Genomic DNA, 26,430 nt, shown 5'->3' with positions numbered 1-26,430 from the left:
AAATGGACCAATTTTCCTCCCTTTCTGTGCTGAAAGAGTTTAATGTATTGTGTAAACATTAGGTATCAATACATCAGTTTCACTCCCTGGTCCACACAGTGCATGTATGCGACCTAAACGGCAAAAACATCTTGTTCAGGCTGACCTCGTCCACTCACACTGGAAAACACTGCTAGCCAAAATACATAAGTGCTATAAGACATAACCTTAATACATAGGGCACTTGGATAAACCCTTAGCATTTTGGGGTAACTCAGAACTATGAAATTCCTCAAAGCACCATTAACAGGTGATATAGCCCAGCCGGCTGCAGCAGCAGCAGTGCGGACGTTCTCAGAAGGTAAATAAAGGAGTTGAGCTTCTGCAGTATGGAGCTATTTTACAGAGGAACCTGAAAATAGACCATAATATCTGACCCTTTATAAAACTCCCACTGAAATTCTCTGTTTTACCAGCGGGAGAACCGGAGAACCGCTCGCTCGCCTTTCTCTGTTTATAAACCAGCACTGAAGAACTCGTTCAGAACTGAGTGGAGACTAATGCTAATGCTAACACACACACACTCACTATAGAAACCCCAATCACACACACAACCCACTATAAACCAGTTGACCAACAACCACAGATACCAGTCCAGAGTGTGTGGAAGTGAGGAAGTGACCTGACTGCAGTGTTGTAAAGGAGCTGGGAGCTGATTGGTCAGGGAGGAGAGTCAGGCTGGATTATAAGATATTAACCATTTAAAACAGTGATTTTAAGAAAAGTCTTGACTACACGAAATCAATCAGTCCAGAATGTCTGATCATAGAAACTGAGACTGAAAATATGGGATAAAAACGGTATTTTACTGATCAAATTAATCAGCAATATTATTTTATTTTTCAGTACAATGTATCAGTCCCAGAGAATAAAGTAGGAGCTGTGGTGATGAAGCTGCCAGTGACTGATGGAGATGAACCTCAGTCTCCTGCCTGGTCGGCCAAGTTCAGGATCATTGGTGGAAACAATGGTGGATTTTTCAACATTAGCACAGGACCCAACAAACAGGAGGGCATCATCACTACTGTTAAGGTACAGTGATATTACAGTAGATCTAACTGGACTGCAGGTGTTGTAAAGCATTTACTGTCTCTACTGTCCAGGGATAAAGGCTTTCTACTAGATTTTGGAGAAACATTGCTGTGAGGAATTGTTTTCATTCAGTGACAAAAGTGTTAGTGAGGTCATGATCTTGGATGATCTCCACCAACCTCACTTCATCCCAAACTCCCCTACTCACCCCAAACGTCCCTACTCACCCCAAAAGTACTGGATGAAGCTCCACCATCCATCATTCCAGAGAGCACACTTCTTCCACTGCTCCACAGCTCAATGCTGGGGGGCTTTATACCCCTCTAGCCCACGCCTGGCATTAGTAGGCAGCATGGTGCCCATAGGGTCATATCTGCTCCACAGAGTCCTATTCTATTGGCAGTGCTTTTGTATGAACTAGCCATGAGTCAGCAATTTGTGTCAGCAATTGGTGCAATTTAAAGAAGCTGAATGCATTTATAAAAAGGGGTGTCCACAAACATTTGGACATATGGTGTATAATTAAGGGTATTTTTGTTACCATTGAACCCTTTAAGTAGTCTTAGACCACTGAGTCTGATCTTCTGACTAATTGATCAAATCAATCAGCTGCTTATGTTTATTTAATGGTCATGAATTTCATTTATTTAATTCATTAATTTCTTTGTATTTTCCATTCAGCCACTCAACTTTGAACAAAATAACAACTACACTCTGCTGGTGGTCATGGAGAACGATGTTGTGTTTGGCAAATCCCTCCTCACGTCCACCGCTACGGTCATTGTGAATGTAGAGGATGTGAACGAGGCTCCAGTGTTTGACCCAGTGGAGAAGATCATTTCCAAACCTAAAGATCTGGCGGTTGGCACTGAATTGGCTATTTACACCGCCACTGATCCAGACAGAGCAAAGACTCAGAGAGTGAAGTAAGAGCCTCCAAATATACATATTTTAATGTATTATGCTCCCAGCCTTTTTTTCTTCATATCATGTTCTCATTTTCTGCAGTAAGCCATAGAATGCACCACCATAAAGTTTTCTGAAAGAGTTTTAAAAATGATTTTATTTGCTAACAGTTGATAGATGGTAACTGATAATCTGTGCATGCAAACATTCCAAGTACAGTCTAATGAAAACATTTGGGCACCCTTGGCTAAATGACACTTTTTTGTTTGGGCTTTGATATTTTTGACAAGCTCTCAAATCTCTATTAGCAAACCAGGTCTAAGAGACATCACCAACTGTAATTAGAAACAGATCTGCCAAATAAAAAAATCAAGCTTTATACATTCTCTGACTTTAAATGCTTGTGCTAACATTCAGCAACAAGAAATAACAGTATTCAGTACTCATAAGGCAGGGGAAAGCTATAATAATATAGCCAAGTTGTTACAGGACGGTCAGAGAGTAGACCAGAGAAGTGCAGAGAGAAAAACCTGTCAGCTACAGGTCTCCTGCAGTCAGCTACAAGGCCACCTCTGTCATGGCCAGAAGAGATGCCCGGGCCTTCTGCCAGGCTCTCCGGCAATGCTGCACAAAGTCCTCAGCAGCTGGGACCCCACCTCATGCTCCTGTTCGGCATACAGGGGTGGTGGGAACCCAAACAGGCATTCAAAGGGTGACATCAGAATCAGAATCAGAATCAGAATCTTTTTATTTCACCAAGTATGTTACCCATACAAGGAATTTGTCTTGGTGAGAGCAACACGTATGACAAGTAACAAAGAAACACAGAACACAGTCTTAAACTAAAGGAAAATGACACTAAACAATAAATAGGGTAGGGGATAAATTAAAAAAGTAAAAAGTACTAAAGGTAATAAAGGTAATAAAGAGCTGAAAAATATATTTACAGAAAAGAAAGGAACATCTGTACAGGTGTGCAAATAGTCATAGTGCAAAATAGGCAGAGTGCAAATAGCTGTTCAGTCCGGTTTGGTACAGTTCAGTTGTAAGTTTAGAGGTTTACAGTGGGAGGTGTCCACTGGGATTGAGGAGCGCTACAGCTCTGGGGAAGAAGCTGTTAGCATGACGTGTTGTGCTGGTTTTGATGGACCGCAGTCTTCTACCCGAGGGGAGTGTCTGGAAGAGGAGGTGTCCAGGATGTGAGGGGTCAGATGTAATCTTGCCAGCCCGCTTCCTCATCCTGCTGGAGTAGATCTGCTGAAGTGATGGCAGGTTACATCCTATGATCCTCTCTGCTGTCCTGATGATGCGCTGGAGTTTGGTTCTTTCTTGTGAGGTGGAGGAACCAAACCAGATAGTTATGGAGGCTGTGATAATGGACTCGATGATCGCTGTGTAGAACTGGATCATCAGGGTCTGTGGCAGGTTGAATTTCTTGAGCTGTCTCAAGAAGAACATTCTCTTGCCAAGAGATGAATGCCAGAGGGTGTTATGTGCATATTCTGCCCATAGTAGATGATTCGCCCAAGAGGTTGGTGGAAGTCAGACACCGCAGAACCCAACCATGGTCCTGAGTGACCTTCTCAGTCTGGCCGTTGGACTCCAGTGAAAAGCCAGAGGAGAGACTCACAGAGGCTTTCAAAAGCAACTGGTAAACTGGGTTTCCCTGTCAGACACCACATCGCTTGGTCATATGTTGAAGCAAGAGCTTCGCCATCTCCTTGGCAGATGGAAGCTTGGGCAGTGCCACAAACTTGCATGCCTTGAAGAAACATTCAACAAGGACCAGGATCACCGTATTGCCTTTGGAATTTGGTAGCCCCATGATAAAGTCTAGGGAGATTTGGGACCATGGACATGCAGGGATAGGCAATGGATGGAGAAGCCCTTGGGGCCATGACCTAGGTGCCTTGTTGCATGCACAGACCTCACATGCCGCAATGAGGGCACACAGGTCCTTCTTCATACTAGGCCACCAGAAATAACCTGTGCAAAAACTCCAGGGTCTAGGTCACCCAAGATGGCCTGAAAATGGAGAGGCATGTCCCCAGGACATGACTCAACCCCTGATAGCTGTGGGAATATACATCCTACCAGTGGGGCCACCCCTGAATCCAGTTCTTTTTGGAGAGCCCAGCCTCCAACTCCCATTGATGGGGAGCCAGGATTTGAGGAGTGGGAATAATGGGCTTCGGAGTGGGGTCAGGCCCAGGAGATGCCCCTGCCTGGAAAGAGATTCCAGCTTGGTGTTTTTGGAATCTGACCTTTGTCAGCTACACCTTAAGACCCTAAAATGCCTCTTGGCTTTCAGCTGTGCAACAGAAAGGACCTGTGGTCTTCCGGGTAAATGTGGTGAGGGGAGCTGCCATGAAACTGAAGTTCCTCGCAAAGCGCCAAAAGAAGTTGGCAAAACCCAGGACTCTTTTGACCAGTTGGAGGGAAATAGGATGAGACCAGTCCATCACAGCCTATCCTGGCTGGATCAATACAGATCATGCCCTTGGACACTATAAAACCCAAAAATGACACTGCTGATGCATGAAACTCTGACTTTTTCAGTTTGACATACAGGCGGTTCTCTAATAACCCGTCTGACGTGCCCGATGTGTTCCTCCAGAGACTGGCTGTAGATGAGGACGTCAGCGAGGTAGACATACACATAATGACCCAGGGCCTCCCTAAGCACTTTGTTTATTAATTGCTGGAAGACTGTCGGGGTGTTTATGAGCCCAAAAGGCATTACCTGGTACTCACAATGCCCAGTGGGGGTAATAAACAATGTCTTCCATTCATCCCCCTGCTTAATGCGTATCAGGTTGTAAGGACTGTGCAAGTCCAGTTTAGTAAATATGGTGGCTTGCTGAAGTGCCTCAAATGCTGTAGACGTAAGTGGATCAAGGATGTGGATGTGGATGTGGCGATCCTTGATGGTGATAGAGTTTAGGCCCTGGTAGTCCACACAAGGGCAAAGGCCACCATCCTTCTTGCCCACAAAGAAGAAGCTCGCTCCCACAGGCAAAGTTGACGGACGAATAAAGCCCGTTCTTGAGATGGTGTAGTGCCTGAAGGATGCTTAGAACACAGTCATATTCCCTGTGGGGGTCAAAATTTGAGCCATCGCCTTACTTAACACCTCTTGGAGGTCCCAGTATTCCCGAGGGACCCCCCCAAAGGTTCTGTGTTTCTGGGCCCAGCAAGGTTGACCCTCCAGAAGGGGGCCTTGCATTGTTCAGACATTAGCCCCTGCACCATGCAAATGGGACCCCATGCAAACACTGACAGTGTTGACCAATCAAGCTGTTCTAACTAGGGATACCCCAGCACTAATTGCAGGTAGGGGGCTTGAGTTATATATAGCGAGGCTTTTTATACGGGACAGTAAAATCTGATCTCATGTGATCACATTGGGGATGCATTTTAATGAAAAGTGTGAACAGAACCTGGTCAAAGTCAAGTAGTTAATGGCAGGTGTAAACAGACCCTGATAGTCCTGTATGATGCTACAGGTATCTTGTAGCAGATCCTGCTGACTGGCTGAAGGTTGACCCTAAGACTGGACTGATCACAGTGATAAGCCCCATTGACAGGGAGTCTACTTTTGTGAAAGATGGCAAATACAAAGCTCTGATCTTAGCTGTGGATGATGGTAAGTCAACCCTTTCTTATTTTCTGCTTGAAGGAAAAGTTTTAATAGTGCTTCGTCCACTAAAAGGTCTTTACATGTGTGCAGATCCAGTTCCAGCTATCGGTACAGGAACCCTAGTGATTGAGCTGGGGGATCATTAAAGAGAGGATAATCAAAGGTCTTCCCTTTGGCAAGATTGATACCCTCAAAGAGCTGCTTGTCATTATCAGCCTGATGTTTGTGATCAAAGAGCTTCTTTAACAAGATCTCACAAATTTATGTTTCTAGTGAGCAATGAACTGTAAACCTGCTGTAAAGTCAAAATAAATACATGTAAAACCAGCCCTCGTTAAAATCTCTCAACGATGCAAAACAGCTTAAACAATTCATGTATGAACTCATATCAGCCTGGTTTTTGCTGTTTTACTACTTTTAATTATCGGTTAACCCCGTTTCAAAGGACCCTCAGTGACTGTCATTCCTGCTGTTTAATCTATTCGAGTTCCTCTATTAACACAGAGAAGGGCATAGCTGTTAGAGACTCATCCACCTTCATCAAGCTAGCATGATGACCTCAGCTGTCTCTGACTATAACAGGGAGAGCTGTGGGCAGAACAGAGGTCAGACCCCACCATTGGGTGGGTGGAAGCAGAGATAGTTATTTTGGTCCTGGAGACCTGGAGACACTTTCAGCTAGATTTTACGTGGTGGTGTCCATCCATCCTCCTTGCATCATCCTTTCTGCTTCCTCCCGGTCAGGGTGATCATTGGGTGCAAGGGCAGTAGTACCCCCAGGACAGGGTCAGTCAATCGCACTTCACTCACAGAGGCCTAGAGACCATTTAGGGACAATGTAACATGACCAATTTACCTACCATGCCAGGCTCTATTGTGGCACCGCTGTGCTATCAGATAAAAAAAGGTTGTGTTGATATAGAAGACATAATTTACTAATCCTAATCTTAGTCTTAATCCACACATACAGTTATTTCCACTGCAGAACAAAAGGTTTTCTTCTGAGATCAAAGAGCCTTACAAGGCTTTTGATGAAACTGATATTGATCAAACTCTTATAATAATTCATCAAATAAATCTAATAAAACTGAACCTTTTAGGGGCTCTGAGTGGTCCAGTAAAATTAGGTACCATCGCTTTGACCAGAGGCTTGCTGGTTTGAACCCTGGTCATGCTTCTAGCCATTAACATCCACGGCCTAAGAAAGCACAATTGGCCTTGCTCCTTGTTAGAGGAGGCGTGTCAGTCTTCACCCTCCCAATATCGACCCTAAGAAGGTAAGGACTTAACACACGTTTTTTAAACTATTTTAAACTGCTGCCAATAGGGCATTGCCAGGTAGACGACAACCTCAGCTAACAGATGCCTGTGCCAGCCAACATAAGAGAGCATGGCATGAGAGAGCATGGCTGAACCACAATGCATGGCCTCGGCAATTTGTTTGGGCTTTGAACTCAGTGCATTAGGCTGCTAAGCCACACTGAGCCCAAAGAAACTGTAACTTACCGTCTAAAGGATTTGCAATTGTATTTGCAAGGCCTCCGTGCTCACAGTAGGTTTTCAAACTCTGCTGATTACCTGTGGTTAAAAGAAAAAGTGTCACCAGAAAAAAAGGTTTCAGAGAGCGTCACACAGACCACACTGTACAGCCTAAAGCTTCCAGAAGCTTCTTGATACTTTTTAATATCACTCTGAACCTACTCATCGTTGGCTGCGTAGAGGTGTGCAACATGATCTTTATATCCCTTTTGATTTTGATCCAGGTGAGTCAATTAAATATTTATTTTTATTTTAGAATTAATTAATTTATGGGTTTAGAACATGGACTCTGGATTTTTGTAAAAATCTTCCTCATGGCAGATGCTGGCCAACAGAACTAACTCACAACCATGGCTGAACCATGAAGAACCTTACCCTGAAGACGTTGCAAAAGCCACTGGTACAGAGCTTTTACTGTGTTGTAGTGTATAGTGTTTCAGTTTACACAGCATATCCTAACATTTATTGCATCACAATCTCAAAACATAATATTGAAGATGTTCAAAAGTCCAAAAAACAAAATATTAATTGGATCATTTACTATATTTTGGTTGTTTTGCATTGATTAAAGACGAAACGCAAGGTCCAGTTCTGGAGCTTCCAAATTCTTCAGCAGGATTGAGGAGAAGAAAGAGAGAGTGGGTGATTCCACCAATCTCATTCTCAGAAAATGACAGAGGCCCTTACCCCAAGGAGATGGTGCAGGTACGTGCAGATGAAGATCGAGATCTCCATTTTAAACTAAAAATCTCATGTCTTTTTGTTTTATAATAATTTCTCTCCTTTGTGTTCAGATCAAGTCCAGTCATGCTAGGGAAACTAAGATGGTGTACAGCATCAGTGATGAAGGAGCGGACCAGCCTCCAGTGAGACTTTTTGCCGTAAATAGAAACACTGGTTGGCTCTTCGTAACAAAGCCTCTAGACAGAGAGGCCAAAGATAAATATGTGGTAAGAGACTCAGGTTCTCCTCGCTGAAGCTATACACTAGAAATCCCTCCAAACCTTCATTTAACAGCTCTGTATTCTTCTGCTGCTTCCAGCTTCAAGTTCATGCTATTTCAGCTGATGGTGAGGTTAAAGAAGCTCCTATGGAGGTTATCGTCAACGTTATCGACCAGAATGATAATAAGCCCGTCTTCACCCAAAACCCTTTCCTTGGCAGTGTTCCAGAAGCTGCAGGTCCGAGTAAGTATAAAGAGTATGACACAAATCTGATGTTTGTGTGTAGATATATTTACTACCTACATTCCTATTGATGATGATGATGATGATGATGATGATGATGATGATGATGATGATGCTTCACTGTGGGCTCCTTATCTCATGCTGTACATTACTCTAATTTTAAAGGATTTGAGTTCATGACGGTCACAGCCACTGATGCAGATGATCCTAACACTGCTAATGCTGATATCAGATACTCCATCATCAGTCAGAATCCACAACAGCCAAAATCCAAGCCTGTTTGACATTAACCCGGTCACTGGAGGGATTAGAGTGAAGTCTGTAGGTCTGGACAGAGAGGTGAGAGCAGAAATCAGGCTTCTGAGTGTTGGGTTGGGCTGGAATGAGGTAATGAAGCAGTTTCAGTCATGAACATCATCTCTTTCAGAATTATCCTGAGTACACCTTGCTGATTCAAGCTGCAGATTTGGAGGGAAACGGCCTCGTAACCACTGGAACAGCTGTGATTACTGTAACGGACAGCAACGACAACGCACCCCAGTTTGAAAAGACCTCGGTAAGTGAATTGTGATTTACAATAGAAATACACTTAAACAATTTAATGATATTCTTACAACAATCTCATAATAAGAAAAGAAGAATTCTAAAAATGTATATAATTAAGAAACAGCCTTGTGATTTCAGTGTTTCCAAATGAACTTCCCTCAGACTTCTCAGGTCATGTCATGGATTTTTATGACAAAATTAAGCGATAACTTAAATCTAATTCATGCAACAATGTAATTGTGTAAGGCTGTGCTCTGATTTGCACATTTTATGTGAGAAGTTTTTTTATATTTATTTCAGTAAGATTTCAAAATACCAAAATAAAAACAAAAGTTTTACATCACAGAGATTTCTCAGTGTTGTTGACATGAGCAGCAGAACCGGGGAACTTGGGGGAAATATAATCTCAGGACTATATTACTTCTCAGTTTAAAGGGAAATAGAAGCTAAAGAAAAAGATTTCCTTGGCTTGTTCCCCTATCATGGCCAGGAAATCTACAGCGAATATAAAACAAATCCCAAAACAACAACAAAAAAACACTGTGTTTGTGTAGACTTACTAAAATATAGAAGCAATATAAAGGTTATTTTGATTAATGATTAATGATTAATGTAGTATAATTTTATTATTGTATCTATATTGTGCTTCTTAGTCAGATCATTCAGTAAAAGATTATAAAAAAAGGACTTTGGGAAAATAGAATTTAAAATAATGAAAATACAAATTTCAGTAAAATTAGAGAAATAAAATCAATCAATCAATCAACCATTATTTTCACATATAATACATTAAGAGCAACCCTTCATGTGCTTAAATTAACATAAGTGATAATCAATATTCAATTTAATATTTAAATATTAATATGGAAAAAAAACAAATATCAAACAAATAAGGAAATAATAAATAACGAAATGACATAAATACAATCCGATGTATCAATGTATGCTTTGATTTTTTTTAGATGAGGTGGTAGGCTGTTCCAAATTGATTTACAACCTAAAACTTTTATACAAAAAAAATAATTGATACACAGTTTTTGTGAAATCAACACATGGTTTAAATATGCATACACCCATATAGATTATTAACTCAGTGGTGCATAAAGGTTTTATTTAATAATCAAAGTATACAAGGATTATAATGAGAGAAGGTTTGAGCTGTTTGATCACACTGACCAGAGGAATCTTCAGATTAGAGTACTGTGCTGTGAAGGAAATGACCATAAATTATCATCAGCTAATCAGTAATTAGGTTTTCCCACAGGACAATGATCCCAAACACACATGAAGGTGGTTGTGGGATGGATCCAGCAGGCTTATATTAGGCTTTTGAAATGGCCTTTCCCAAAGTCCTGGAGCCCTCGGAAAGCTAATGTGAAATTATCCTAATGCTGATTTTTTATCAATTAGTACAGTGTATCAGTCCCGGAGAATAAAGTAGGAGCTGTGGTGGTGAAGCTGCCAGTGACTGATGGAGATGAACCTCTGTCTCCTGCCTGGTCGGCCAAGTTCAGGATCGTTGGTGGAAACAATGGAGGATTTTTTTACATTAGCACAGGACCCAACAAACAGGAGGGCATCATCACTACTGTTAAGGTACTTCAGTCTCTGATCAGGTCACCGCCACTGATCCAGACACAGCGAAGACTCAGACAGTGACGTAAGAGCATCAACACTCTCACTTCTATCTTTTAAAGACTTCTACTTTGTCTCTTTATTATTTAAATAAATCAGGGAGAGCGGCGTCTCCGTCATTCCCACTCCGGGCCGGAATGCTGCTGGTACTGCACTATGGAGGTTTGGTGGTGGAGCTGCAGGAGGAGAACCTCTCTCCAGAACTGCTGCTGTGTAACACTGCAGAACCTATAGAGTCATATTAGTGTAAAATCCTGTAGTATTACTCTACCACCTCAGCCCTCATGCTGCTCTACCTTCAGATCAAGCTCCTGCAGCTCTCAGCTTGTCCAGAAATGCACAGCTGTGGGGCTCTCAGCAATGTAAATGTGAAAAACACTCTTTAACAGTAGGGGGAGCCCAGGAGCAAAGAAAATGCTAAAGGCACGTATTTGTCACTGTACAGCGAAATGTGTCCTCTGCATTTAACCTATCTGTGGTAGTGCACACACACTAGTGCACTAGGAGCAGTGAGTACACACACACACCCAGAGCAGTGGGCAGCCAACTCCAGCGCCCGGGGAGCAGAGAGGGTAAAGGGCCTTGCTCAAGGGCCCAACAGTGGCAGCTTGCCGAGCCAGGGAACCGAACCCACAACCCTGTCATCAATAGACCAGAGCTCTAACCGCTGAGCCACCACTGCCACCGAATAAAGAATACCCATTATATTAAATACGTAGTACTGTGTGATGCTGGGTTGCAGATATGGTGTAGGCGCTGATCCTGCTGGCTGGTTGAGTGTTGACCGAGAGACTGGACTGATCAGAGTGAGGAGTCCCATGAACAGAGAGTCTCCTTTTGTGAAAGACGGTAAATACAAAGCTCTGATCTTAGCTGTGGATGATGGTAATTGCTCTTATCAGCAATAGTAAAGTTGCAGTTTGCAGAAACACACTTAAAATGTGAAAGGAAGTTCTAAATGGTTCTTGTGGAACAAAGCGAGAGTATTACGGGTTCTAATTAGAGAGTTATTTGGTGGATTTAGCCTGGGCCTAATCTGTGATCTCCTTTTCTTCCTGCCGTGAGCAGATTCCTAACATAGTGTTTTTGCTCTTCTTCAGGGAAGATCTTTGCCACAGGCACTAGAACTGTGATCATCAATGTAACGCCCAGGATGTGAACAATTACTTTTGTCTGCAGGTTCGAACAAATGCCATGTTTAACCAGAAAAACAGCATCCTGGTCACCAGCCTCACTGTCCTGACCTGCAGCAGAGACTAATAGCAGCAGTAATGTCAGCAGATGTGCAGCAGGCAGAGTGGAATTCAGACTTCACGTTCAGAATTGACTTCAATTTTTCATAAAATGAGGTTTATCTGTGGGCTATGTGCCAAAAAGTGCTGTCAACTATCATTTATATTATAAATTATTCCAATATACTTTACAAATAGGTTTACAGTTACAGTTTCGGCATATTTACAGGCTGCATAATAGCATAGTTTGCTAACCTAGTGCAATACTAGTATGGAAATATTTAATCAAGAATGATCACTCTTTTCCATTCTGTGAGATAAGAGTTTGTGGAAGAGACGACAGAAAAAATGACAATACACATATTTGCATTTTATAAAATTCATATTTTTATCTTGTAAAGGCTTCTAGTTTCTCTCTATTATTATTATTAAAATATCATTCTGTAGCATTTATGTCTTTTTTTATGACTGTAATCCTGCTCATTCATTATTTCTTCAAGTATGTCCAAATATTTGTGGACAACCCTTCTAATTAACGCATTCAGCTATTTTAAGCTGCACCTATTACTGATACAGATGTGCAAATGCATACACACACACGGCTGGTCTTGTCCTTGTAGAGAAGTACTGCCAATAAAATAGGACTCTCTGGAGCAGATAAACATTGATGAACCTATGGGCACCATGCTGCCTAATAATGCCAGGTGTGGGCTAGAGGGGTATAAAGCCCCCCAGTGTTGAGCTGTGGAGCAGTGGAAGAATGATGTGGAAGAATGATGGTGGTGGTGGTGCTCCATTCAAACCTTTTGGGATGAGCTAGGGAGTTGGGGATGATGAGGTGAGGTGATCATCCAGCATCCTGACCTCACTAATACTCTTGTGGCTGGATGCAATCACAATTCTCACAGCAGTGCTCTAGTAAAAAGCAAACTCTAGTAGAAAGCCTTCATCTCGTGGACAGTAGAGACAGTTACTCCAGTAAAAGAAAGCACTTAAATTCAGTGAATAAGCAGATGTCCCAATACTTCCGTCCATATAGTGTATGTGTTATATACATATAAGTATCATAGATTGGACGTATATGCATAATATGTGGTTCACACATATATTAAGAAGTGTGCATATACTATAAGAAGCGTCCAAACGTCTGTTTACATGAGAAACCACTACAGACAGAGCTGAAATGACAGAGCCGGGGTGTGTAAGCATAGATTAGCGAGCTTTTCAGGCTTAACTCAAACACCCTGGAGAGTTCAGATCCAATACACCTGGCTGTAGTGCTCAGATGCTCCTGAAGGCTTTCATTATCTGGATCAGGTGTGAGCAAGACTCTGCAGGGTGGTGAATCAGGGTGGTGCTCTGCTCTGAAACACACTGTTAATAACAAAGGTGCTGGTGGGATAATCAGGTTTTGTAGTATAAACAATTTTTGCTGATGAATTTTTGCTGTGTCAGTATTGAAAACTTTAAAGGTTCATTATGTGGAGGTTCCTTAGGTGTGTTGCTCATGTTCTTAGAGAAACGACTGTATCTACACTGTTAAAAGTATAATTTCTTGAAGGATGATTGGAAATTCTTCAATTGGAAACTGTGGAGGAACCTCTTAAGATACTTTGAGGAACCTTCAAGGAATCTTTCTCTTCTAAGACACTTTTTTGAAGATGAGGAGGTTCCTCCATAGTTTCAAACTGATAAAACCTCCAAAAGTTCCTTAAGGCTTTTAACAGTGTATATATGTATAGTGTAATTATATACTGTGTATATATATTTATATATTAGTAAGGTCAGGATGTTGGATGATGATCACCACCCTGCATCATCCCAGCCCAACCCATCATTCCAGAGAGCAAAGTTCTTCCAATGCTCCACAGCTCAATGCTGGGGGGCTTTATACCCCTCTATAGCCCATGCCTGGCTTTTGGCAGCATGGTGCAAATAGGTACATGTGGGTTATCTGCTCCAGAGAGTCCTATTCTATTGGCAGTACTTCTCTTCATTGGCTAGATTAGCAGTGTGTGTGCATTTGCACAGCTGTGTCAGCAATGGGCGCAACTTAAAGTAGCTGAATGGGGTGTCCACAAACATTTGTCCATTTAGTGTGTAGTAAGAAGTTCTCTTACTGTAAAAAAATGCCTTTTGAAAATCGAACCACTAGATGGCAGCACTTCTCATTCTCATTCTCTGCACTGTAGTGTTTGTTGTTGGAACCTGTGAGCCCTCCAGCTGCTTTTACAGTGACTGCAAGGTGTCATCAGACAATAAACAGGTGGTATCAGGAGCATTGTTCGGATAGAATGATTCTTTCTGATCTGTTTACCGTGTCTGATTTACCTGATCTGATAACCATGGGGAAGCCGTCACTGGCCAGCTGTGCTGGTTTGTTTTGTCAGGCCCTCAGGCTACAGATCAGACAAGATCAGAGCAAGCACACGATTCATCTCATTTCATGTCTGAAATAAAAACTGAGGAGGTGAAGAGATAGCCGTGCAGCGCTGCACTCCTTAGACCTGTCAGACCAGATGGACTTCTTCACTGTGAGTCACTCCCACTGCTGTGGTACCAGCCTCAGCCCATCATTTCACAAAACCCTGTCAGCAAAATCATAAAGCCTTACCACACACTGATGTTGATGTTGGGGACGTCTGCCAATCTGACCCCAGCACCCTGATGCACCCTTGTGTGTCAGCCAATATCAATCCAATGAAGCTGCACCACCAGGTCAAATTCATTGGTGCTGCCTATTAATAATTTCTTTTAAAAGGACCGTTCTATGGTGTGTTTATCTCATAATACAGCCTGACTGACTCACATTCGAACACTGCAGGGAAATCCCAAATTTCCCATGTTTGATATTATCATGTGATCGTGGGCTCCTTTCTCAGACCCTCTGCCAGCCTGAACACTGTACAGACTGTATGAGCCTATGAACCAGTTTATTGTCAGTCAATGGATGAAATATGACTTCAGGGGTAATCATATGCCAAAAATAGCAAGAAAACAACTACGTCAGAACACAACTAACTAAACCTGAACACCAAAATACACAAAACTACCCAAACTCCCTGTTACCAAACCAGGAGAATAGGTAGCTATTCTATAGGAAGCTAGTTCTTGAAGGTAATGTTGGTGATAAAAGCAGGAAAAATGGGCGAATCTGATACTCTTGGACAACTGGTGGACACCTGAACTGGGCCGGAACACCTCCAAAACATCAGGTAGGTCTTGTGGGGTGTTCCTGGTATGCAGTGGTCAGGACCTACCAAAAGTGCTCCAAGGAAGAACAAGCATTGAACCAGCGACAGGGCCATGGACGCCCAAGGCTCATTGAGGCTCATGGAGGCCTCACCTCACAACTTACAGGATATGCTGCCCATGTTTGGCCCAGAGACAAATGAGAGCCAAACGAGAGCCAGTGGCATCAACCAGCGTCAAGACATCCTGAGCTTTTTGGCTTAATTTATAACATGTATTATATATAATATATATATAGCTAAAACAGTTATAGGAGCAGTTGTCTGGCTGACTAGCTCATCAGGCAGGTCTTGTAGGGTGTTCCCAGTATGCTGTGGTCAGTACTAACAAAAGTATTCCCAAAAGGAGGGACAGCCGGCGAACCGACGACGGAGTTATGCACACCCGAGGCTCACTGATGCTCATGGAGGTCTTCAAGGATCTGCTGTTAACGTAAGTATTGGTGCCAGATACCACAGGACGCCCTCAGAGTTCTTGTGGGGCCTCGGCAGGTCAGATCTACAAGGGGTGCCTGCACAATATTTGGCAGGTTTTGCGGCGGTTTTAATGTTATGGCTGATTGCGTATGTGTGTATGAGTAATGTCGGACATGTAAATGTGTAACTGGTCTTTTTCCACAGGCTTGAGCTGTGCGGCTTTAAGCCTGTCAAAGCCTGAAATACCTGTTTATAAATGGAGGCCGTGAACACACCTTCAGCAGGTGATTTGCATTCATCTTGTTCAACAGATCATAAACACGGCACAGCTGGTTTGTAGCATTAGCATATCCCTTCATATTCAACCTAAAAAAATGGATACATTTTGGATTTTTTGTCTTTTTCTAACAATATTTGAATTATATACATATATAATATTTATACTGTATATATATTACTATTTTTATTACTATATTTTAATACTATATATGAATATACTATACTATATACCTACTATACTATATTGACAGCCTTTTAATGTTATTATTATAAATTATAACTACATATAACATGTTACTTTTTTTTAAAGTTTATTTTTAAGATATGTAAATATACATTAGACTGGAGTTTGACTCCCCAGCTGAGTGAAAACGGCACCAGTTCAAGTCTGTTTCATTTTCTGTTTCATTTTTTAAATATACAGCATACACCATTCTGTAACATCCAAAAATTCACACAATACAGCTCCTATCATACTTCCAATGCAGCAATATGAACTGGAAAAAAAAAGGACTCTTATATACATCATGAATTGATTGAAATTAAAAGGGTACTACTCTAAGAGTCCTTTTTTTTTTGTTCTTTCCCCCAATTTAGTTCTGACAATTAACCCACCTGTTTAAAGCTCCCCCTATAACTAGCACTCCTGACACTAAGAGGTTAAGGACTTAACATGTTGTATCTTTATTAATATGTGAATGTTAAAAAAAGCTGTTTGATTCAGATTTAAAAGAATAAACTGGTTCCAGATCAGAATTCATATTCTTCTTATTCTTCTTATAAGCACAGTGATGAATATGAGCTCTGTATTTATATTATATTCATTTCAGGAAATGCTCCTGTGAGTCTTTCTCAGATTCCCAGTTCAGGGTTGGTCTACTGTGGCTTTAAGCTGGAGGAATGCGGTTCACACAGCACACTCACTTAGTGTGTTGATAATAACAGTTAAGGTAAGAGCTGGCTGGGGAGATTTTGGGTGTGGTGAGTTTGCTGAAGGCTAAGCTAAGGCCAGCCCTGAGGTGCTATTATCAGCAACCCCCCCATTTCCCATTTTCACCTGAGTGCCTGACCACCTAACACAAAGCCGGTGTAACCCAGCTTCTCCTGGAGAACAAAGAGCGTGGCCAAGACGGCTGTTTGCTGTGAACAAAGCTCAGGCTAGTAGAATACTTGTTGATGGGGCAGGAAAGAGTGCGATGACAAATTACAAGAGGTGGGTTCCTGCTCAAATAGGCTAAGATAAACATGGACCGGAGGAACGTCCCTCATGCCCCGGACATGCATTCGTATAACTTCACCAAGTAGAGTCACATGACTCAGGTCATCCATCCAGTTCAGTTGTGCAAAATGTTTGCAAAAATTGCAAAATCCCTGCATGATTACGTTTTTATGATGTAAACAAAACTGTTTCAAGCGGGGTTTGGTGTGAACCAAATTTTATCATATGGACAAAAGTATTGGGACACAGGTTCATTCATAGTTTTTTCTGAAATCAAGGGTATTAAAAAGAGTTGATCCTGGAGTCCAACAAACTACTGTCCAGGGGAAAAGATTTTTCTCTAGATTTTAGAGTGACAAGAGCATTAGTAAGTTCAGGATGTTGGACGATTACCACCACACCTCACCCCCAATTAATCCCAAAAGTATTGGATGGAGCACCATCCATCATTCCAGAGAACACAGTTCTTCCACTGCTCCACAGCTCAATGGCATTAGTAAGGGACAAGACAAGCTGTGTCAGCAATAGATGGAACTTAAAGTAGCTGAATGCATTCATTATGCATTCCAATTGTTTGGGTTCTCCACAAACAATTGGACATGCAGTGTAAATAATAAATAGTAAAAAGGCTTCTATACAATTTTAGGCCAAGATCTTCTCAAATATATGATGGAACAGTGTGTTCAGATATCAGGAAGTATATTCATGAGGATCTAATCGTTTTAGGTAAGGAAGCTTTTTGAGCAGAACTGGCCTAAATGTGACCCTCAGCCCAAACGTGGCCAGTGAGGACATTTGTGAGGACCCTACCCTCACCTCCTCACATATGTTTGAACAACAGTGGATAGGTGGAAGTCATTTAACACATGGATTCATTGAAATGATCCAAAATGACTCGGAATGAAATATTAACATTAACTCACAAGTTCTGAGTTTTTTATTGTCTTTTTCTAACAATATTATATATATATATATATATATATACTATTTTATGACTATATTTTAATACTATATATAAATACACTATACTATATAACTACTATGCTACATTGACAGCCTTTTAATATTATTATTATTATATTATTATAACTACATATAACATTATTATTTTTTTTTTTTGGATATGTCAATTTAATGTAAAGTATTTTTAAGATATGTAAATATACATTAGTTTCTTTTCTTATCCCACCTGTTTTGAACACAGGCTCTTAAATATACAGCATACACCATTCAGTAACATCCAAAAAATCACATATCAATCACAATACAGCTCCTATCATACTTCCAATGCAGCAATATTAAAAATATTCATCATAAATTTAATAGTTCTATAGCCTCGGGTATTAAAAGAGTACTACTCCTTTTTTTTTTAGTTCTTTTCCCCAATTTAGTTCTGACAATTAACCCACCTGTTCTGAGTGCTGCCAGTGGAGAAAAGTGCCTGGTCCCCAGCTCCACCACACCAGCTAACAGATGCCTGTGCCGGCCAACCTCTCTTAAGAGCGATAAGGGGAGAGAGCATGGCCAATTATGCTCTCTCTGACTCAGGTTGATGATGGCAAAGTGGCATGGCTTGAGATTCGAATTTGGGACCCCCCAGGCCATAGAGGCAGTGTATTAGTGTATTACTTTTCACCATCAGGAACCTAAATCTACATCCAGAAGGGAGAAGCTGAAACTTGAGTGGATGGTCCAGAAAGCTTGGCGTCAGTCTTGCTTTCTGGGTGGTCTGGCAACTAATATATCATTTGGGTGAGTTTGAACAATGGCAGTTATTCTGTTAGCCTTCTTAACTGTGATACTGGGACGATTCTTGTCTAATTCTGGACATTTCATTTCCCAAACCATCATAGAAAACGTTACGACTCTAAACAGCAAAAAATATGACTTAATATTTTGACGTGAATTTGTGTATTTAGCTTTTGCCCCTCAGTCCACTTAGGTTCAGCTCCTCAGACCAGCCCTGTGAACGAGTCTTACACATCAAACCCCTATCAGTGTTTTATAACAGAAGGTATGGAGAGCCAAGGAGCTCTAGAAGTCTCTAGAATGTCGTGCCAAAGGTCGTAGAAATCCTTAACCCGTCTGATTAATGTGGGTTACAGTACCCAGTGTTTATTTCCTCAATAACCTGCTGGTTAATCTTTAATGGACCACCAACACAACTGGCCAGTAAAAGCAGCAGCCTTCACAGGAGCCTGAGTTCAGTCTTAACGTTCATTTATTTACATCTTTTTCATTAAATCGTGCAGAAATGTGAGGAAATCACTGGAATTCCCCTCTTCACGCCCTACCCCCACCTTCCAGGCAGGTTACACACAGGTGCAGTTCCTCCTGAATTTAACCCGAACCTGAACGCAGGTATCACTGTGAATATGTTCCAACTGACGTGAGCAGCCCTGACATCTCAGTGGGCGACAAAAATTAGAAACCAATGCTGAAACCGAGCTTCAGGATTGACCACAAGATCGCCGGGGGTACCGTCAGTGTCTGAACAGAGGTGTTTCATCTACACAGGCACAGACACAGACAGCCTCATGCCTCCAGCCAGGGAGCTACAGCTGGCTCAGCAGGAGAGGGGAGGATTCACACATTCCAAGGAAACAAAAGCACGGAAAGAAATAGGGCAACACAAGACGGAGCAAGTCCTCTGGCTGTGAAACCCACAACCGAGTCCGAGGGGGCCTAACGCAGTGCATTAGAGTGCTCCTTCCTGCTGGATCCTGGAAGAGGAGCCCTGATGCCGTTTGGGAACACGACACCACAAGCTAATACGATTCTTAAAGTCGCATAAGCATAAACATTTCATCCCATCTAAAAGCAGCTCTCGTCTGTGATGGGCTTTTAAAGCCCAGTGGAGGAGAGGGGAGGTCAGGAGACGGCTGATGGCAGCGTTTTAGCTGGTGTCCATCTCATCAATGTTCATTAGGGTTCGTACGAAGCCATTACTGGGCAATGCAACATGCATTGGTAAAAGCTCACATAACAGCAGACGTTTGCACTCATGCAGGCCTCATGCTGAAAGGAGCAGTGTGTAGCTTTGAAGGGGATGAGTAGCCGGCTTTGATGGTGCAATACAAAACTGGTTTGTCCATGAAGAGATAAGCTCCCTTCCCCCACTGAGTGTTCCAGAGCGTTTCGGAGCCTCGCCCCGTTAACAGCACTCTCTCACCAACCTCTCACGACTTGTTCTCTCCAACCACAAAACAGCCCCGCATTTATCACCCATAGTCAAAACACGTCTAGTCCTGCCGGTCAACTCACTTGCAGCAAAATCTGGAGAAACAAAAGGAGAAGAAGAACGGCACTTGTTTAGGGAGAACTTCCTCAGGCTGGCCTGTCTAGCAGCGCTGTAGCTGTTGGCCTGTCAGTGTTTTATAAAAGAAGGTACGGAGATCCGAAGGGAAATGGGTGCAGAAGTCAATAGGAAGGCCAGATTAATGTGGGTTACAGTACTCAGTGTTTATTCGCTGAATAACCAGCTGGTTAATCTTTAATGGACCACCAACACAACTGGCCGTGAAAAGCTACAACAGAGTTCAGTCTGCTGTCGTCTTTATACTCAAGATGCTGGGAGTTGGGAGTTTTCAATTAATCTGATCAATTATTCTCCCACAGTCGTGACAGAAACTCCAAAATCTCCAAAAATACCATTAAAATGCCAAAATGACCTGAAATAAAATCCTTTTACATTGACTTCCATTGACAGAAGGCTTTTTCCTTCGCCAGGCGAAGGAAAAAGCCTTCTGTCAATGGAAGTCAATGTAAAAGGATTTTATTCCAGGTCATTTTGGAGCATTTCTATTGGCCCATTCATCATGAAATTCTGATATAATGTACAGAAAATAGATAAACAGGCACAACATATAGATTTCAATTATGCCAAAAAAAAATGGTCTCATTAATCAGTAATCTTTTTGAGAAATTTGCACATTATTAACAGATAAAGTATGTTTTTCTAAGCTGAAATGTAAAACATGCTATTTATTTTTGTGATTTCAAGATTTTCTGAAGTTTATTTTAATTATTATTTTTAATTTTTTAATAATTCAATTGTTTGTTTGTTTTTCAGGTTGAACCAGCAAACCATATTTTACAGTAATATCTAACAGTAAGGTTTGCCTTCAGATTCTTGCTTTGAGTGATTGGTTTTTAAAGACGGCGTCACAAACAGTGCTGAAGATCTTTACAGCGCTATACTGAGCAAATTGCACCGGAATAGTTTACTTCCATATTTATGGAATATAATTTAATATTTCTTATTAAAACTCATTTACACAGTTTTCATGAAGATTCATTTACCATGTTTTCTTTTTTGGGAAGGGGGGGGTTTGTTTAGGTGGAAACCCCTCTGATCAATCTGACCTAGACTTTTATCAAGACTTTTCTCAAAAAGATTTATTGTTTTTAGAAAGATACTGATTAATGAGACCATTTTTGATATAATTGAAATCTATATGTTGTGCCTGTTTATCTATTTTCTGTACATTATATCAGAATTTCATGGTGAATGGGCCAATAGAAATGCTCCAAAATTACCTGGAATAAAATCCTTTTACATTGACTTCCATTGACAGAAGGCTTTTTCCTTCGCCTGGCGAAGTAAAAGTCTAGGTCAGATTGGGGATCAGAGGGGTTTCCTCCTAAACAAATCCCCCCCCCCCCCAAAAAAAAAAAAAGAAAACATGGTAAATGTGGGAATCTTCATGAAAACTGTGTAAATGAGTTTTAATAAGAAATATTAAATATTATATAATTAAATTATATTCCATAAATATGGAAGTAAACTATTCCGGTGCAATTTGCTCAGTATAGCGCTGTAAAGATCTTCAGCACTGTTTGTGACGCTGTCTTTAAAAAACAATCACTCAAAGCAAGAATCTGAAGGCAAACCTTACTGTTAGATATTACTGTAAAATATGGTTTGCTGGTTCAACCTGAAAAACAAACAATTGAATTATTAAAAAAATTAAAAATCTATATTTTACATTAAAATAAACTTCAGAAAATCTTAAAATCACATAAATAAATAGCCTGTTTTACATTTCAGCTTAGAAAAACATACTTTATCTGTTAATAATGTGCAAATTAACCGAGATGAAACTATGAAAAACAAATAAACAGATTAGCTGAACCTGCAAAACACTTCGGATCTACTCCTGAAGAACCATATTTGTGAAGGGATGTGTGTGAAGAACCTTCAGGTGATGTAAAAAGCTCTTCTACAGACAAACCAAAAGTGGTTCTTCAATGGCTTCCCTCAATGAAAACCCTTCATAGCACCTCCGACTGCTGATGGCGGGCATCTTGACCCGAACACCTTTCTTCTTATTTGACCTTTTTATCACCTTTATTAGAGTCGGAGCTGAATGTGGGAGTAGCGTGTAAGAGAGTCCAAATTTGCTTGATGGTTTATGATGGTTAATTCGTCATATAGCAAATGTAAGTGTTGAGCGAGGAACGAAATATGTCCTCCAGGCCATAGTGCTACATTTGGCATTAACCAGAAATCATATTGGACAAATTCATTTTATGGGTTTTATGGAGGTTTCAACTCCAACTCAAACCAAACACCCTATTGAGCCATTAGAGGATTTCTGAAGGCAGTAATTGGTTGGACCAGGTGGAGTGGATTAGGGATAGATCCAAAGTCGTAGTTCTCCAGTGGAGTCTCCAACTCCAGTTCTGGGTTGGAGACTCTAAAACACTCTTTTTCAATTGTATTGCATTGAGCAACAAGAGTGTTACTAAGGTCTGGATGTTGGATGAGCACCACTACCACCACCTTATTTTCAACCAGCACCTTCCATCTTTCCAGAGAACAAGGTAAAGGTGCATGTATTTGTCCATGTACACTGTACCACGAAAGGGCCCAACAATGGCAGCTTGCTGAGCCCAGGAATTGAACCCACAACCTTGTTATTGATAGCCCGGAGCGCTAACCGCTGAGCCACCACTGCCCCTAGCACCAGTTCCACTGCTAGCACCAGTTCCACTGCTCCTCAGCTCGGGGTTTATACCCCTCTAGCCATATTAGACGATCAATGAGAGATATATAGACAGGCTTTATATGAATAAATATATCTTCTGTTTGCCCAAACTCATGTGTGTATGTGTATGCTGGATATCAGAGGCCTTCAACCCTCCTTCTGGAGATCAACCTTCCTGCCGGTTTTATCTCCAACCCAAACCTAACACCTAACATTCAGCCAGTGAAGGACTTATGAAGGCAGTGATTATTTGGATTAGGGTTGGATTCAAAGTCAGAGCTCTCCAGTAGCTCTCCGGGAGCAGAGTTGGAGACCACTGACTACATATATGTGTAGAACATATGTGCAGAATGTTTGAAGGACGTCACCAAGTCATGAACAAGCACTGTGATGATTAGCAGTCCTCATAAGATTGTGAGAATGAAGTGTTTTTCTTAAGAGGAATGATTACTCTTAAAGAGGATCTTGGGTCTACAGGACCCCCAACTTCACATGAGGGTTAAACTAATGAGTTCTGTGAACACTCTGCAGGAATGTAGAGAGTTCTCCTCTTCCATGGCAGCTGATCCAGTGTTAGTTCATGGTGCAGAAACATTGTTTACATGTCTGAGGATGATAACGAGGCTCCAAGAAGATTACACCAAGGTTCTTTCTACAACAACAAGGTTTTCCTCAGCAGGCAAATGCTTTCTATGATAAGTGGAGAAAAAGCCATGCAAAAATGAAATGCCTGATGCTTTTAATGTCCAAATGCTTGTGGACACCTGCTTATTGATTGTTTCTTCTGAAATCAAGGGTATTAAAAGAGTTTATCCTGCTTTTGTTGGAGTATCTGTATCTACTGTCTACTGTCTACTTTGCTGTGAGGAATTGATTGCATTCAGTGACGAGAGCTTTAGTGAAGTCAGGATGCTAGATGATCACCACCCCACCTCTTCATTCTCAACTCATCTCCAACGTGCTTCATCCCAAAAGCATTGGATGAAGCACCAAAGAACACAGTTCCACAGCTCCGCCTGGCATCAGGTGCAGCTCTGGTAGGTTTATGAACATCTACTCCAGGGAGTTCTATTCTATTGGCAGCACTTTTCTACAGGGACTAGACTGGACTACAGTTTGACTGGACTACATTTCCATATTTCATGCCATGATGGTCTGGTGTCGACCAGAGGAGGATGGGTTCCTCTCAAATATTTCCTTCAGCTGTTCCTGCCATTGACTTGCTGCCTTGGGGACACAGATCTCTGTAGAGCTGCTCTATGACAACGACATTGTTAAAAAAGTTATATAAGAATAACTTGATTGATTGATTGATTGATTGATTGATTGCTGGATTGCTGCCGACGTAATGAAGACCTGACCCCGGGTGCACTCTCTCCGGCCTCCTCACCCAGTCTGGGAAAGCTGCATGGGTCATAATACTTATATGTTAACTCATAGTCACGTGTCCCTATAAAGTTTACTTTGGGCTATTTGTCCTCTGGGGCTAATCTATAACCACAGACAGAGTCCAAACAAATTATTAACAGAATGCTCTGTGTTTTCTCTCCTTGCTGCTCTGAGGAATTCAGGACTGTCTCATCATTAGCACAGTCAAGTTCAGCAGCGTGGAGAACCGCTCGGGAGCATGTTGAGGAGTTTGTGGACTCAGCCGTGCTGGAATGAAGAGCAGTGTTTTCAGAACGGGGGAGGTTCCAATGAGCTGAATGAGCACAGTAACTCTCTCTCTCCCAGGCTTTTCTTCTTTCCCTTACCTCAACTGTAGGAGCACCTTATGATTAGCAGAGTTGCTCAGCGATTACAGTGAAACTGTGGAGGGCGTGTTGAGCTGGATTAATGATGATGTCATGCTGACTAAATTTAAAGGCATTTGGAAGGTCATAGGTCATTCAGCGTTGCATTGGGCTGCTTTGGGCGCAATAAATAATGAATAATTGGGTTGTGTTGTCTTTCTTTATGCTATATTATATTTATTATTTATTTATTTATTATATATTATATTTATTATTACATATTTTACTTATTTATATATATATATTATTTTTATATATTATTGTTTGTTTTTATTGTATGTTGACAATATTTTATGCTATATATAATTTACTAGATTCGTATTTTTCTTTTAAAATAGTATTTTCGGTATAAAAAATACAATAAATAATAAATATGGCAACACAAGACAGAGTAGGCCCTCTGGTTGGTGTCGTGTGATGGGTAACAACATTGCCCTCAAAAAAGCCCACCATGCCAGTAAGAGTCTTTGGGCAGGTTCTTCAATTTGAAATTGTGGAGAAACCTCTTAAGAAACGCTTAAGGCCATCACCTCTTTCCGAACATCACCAGGCAGCCAATACACTCCGGGCTCCGGGCTCCGGGCTCCGGGCTTCGGGCTTCGGGCTTTGGGCTCTCTTGCTTTAAGGAACCTTTAAGAAAAGCTTCTTAGAAGAACCCATTTTAAAGGAGGACAGATATAATACAGTCGATCCTAAAGATCCTCTAGGAACCTTTATTCAAATGAGTTCTTAAAAAAACAGCAGATTTTATACTGAGGAATCCTCACCTCTTAATTTTGGAGGACCCATATTTTTTATAGTGCTATACGACTACATTCTCAAAACCCTGGGTAAGAGTGTCAGATAAACACCATAAATATAATAAAATGTATCTTTTTTGGACGGGTGTCTATTCCGGGATCAGACACACCGAACAGCCCTGCTGGAAGTACGATATGAGGAAATGTTGTTAGTCACAGGGATGCATAATCAGTTGAGCTTCTTCTTAGTCTTCCCATTGACCGAAAGGCAGCAGCGAGAACGTGGAGTTCACTCAGTGTAATCCAGGCAGCTATCAGAGGTGAGTAGTGATTAGATCCATTTCATCGGATTTATTTAGAAATTTGACTCTTTGGTATTTTTCTGATTATCATTTGGTCTGATGATAATTATTGAATTAAACAGTCTTGCATCTCCAAGATATCAACTCAACTTAAGTTGATGTACATTCCAGGTCATTTTGGGGCATTTCTATTGGTCTATTCATCAATTCTAAAACAATATAAAGAACAACTGTCAGATTCTGGATTATGGAGAAAAGTGAAAAAATGCTAAAAATGAAGGTTTTTGTGGGACAGCTTTGATAAATGTGACAATATGTCATTTCTTTTACTCTTTTTTTCCTCGTTTTTCTTTATTTGTTTTGCCTTCAGTGTATTTTTGGTAGCTACTTTCGCTTCTTCCATTATTCCACTAATATTGTGTGGAGTTTAATCAAACATGGTCAAGTTATCTATATTTACATAGACATATATACAAGCTTAATTATTTTTATTTTTTTCCATTATTTTCATCCTTAGATTTTCTTAACATGAACAACTAGCCCATACCTATGCAGAAGACTTCCACTGATCAGCCACAACATTATTACCTTATAGACAGGTGATTGTCTTCATCTACAGTGGTTCCTGTCAAGGGGTGGATCTACATATTAGGCAGCGAGTGAACAGTCAGTTCAAGTATAAG

The 26,430-nt window shown here is 41.2% G+C and overlaps 1 protein-coding gene across 1 annotated transcript in view; it reads left to right on the top strand.

The window, feature by feature from the left end:
- The window catches only part of LOC140548036 (uncharacterized), a 42,656-nt gene that overhangs the window by 11,652 nt on the left and 4,574 nt on the right, over window positions 1-26,430 (top strand). Inside the window, 7 exon segments of the mRNA XM_072671386.1 lie at window positions 7,796-7,861; window positions 7,951-8,106; window positions 8,199-8,343; window positions 8,509-8,612; window positions 8,614-8,682; window positions 8,771-8,899; window positions 10,300-10,485. Of these exon segments, the coding sequence (XP_072527487.1) occupies window positions 7,796-7,861; window positions 7,951-8,106; window positions 8,199-8,343; window positions 8,509-8,612; window positions 8,614-8,682; window positions 8,771-8,899; window positions 10,300-10,485 (855 nt within the window).

The sequence above is a fragment of the Salminus brasiliensis genome, chromosome 25 (assembly GCF_030463535.1).
Source record: "Salminus brasiliensis chromosome 25, fSalBra1.hap2, whole genome shotgun sequence".
Lineage (NCBI taxonomy): Eukaryota > Metazoa > Chordata > Actinopteri > Characiformes > Bryconidae > Salminus > Salminus brasiliensis.
The sequence above is the reverse complement of the archived record's forward strand: the minus strand, read 5'-3'. Positions and strand labels throughout refer to the sequence as shown.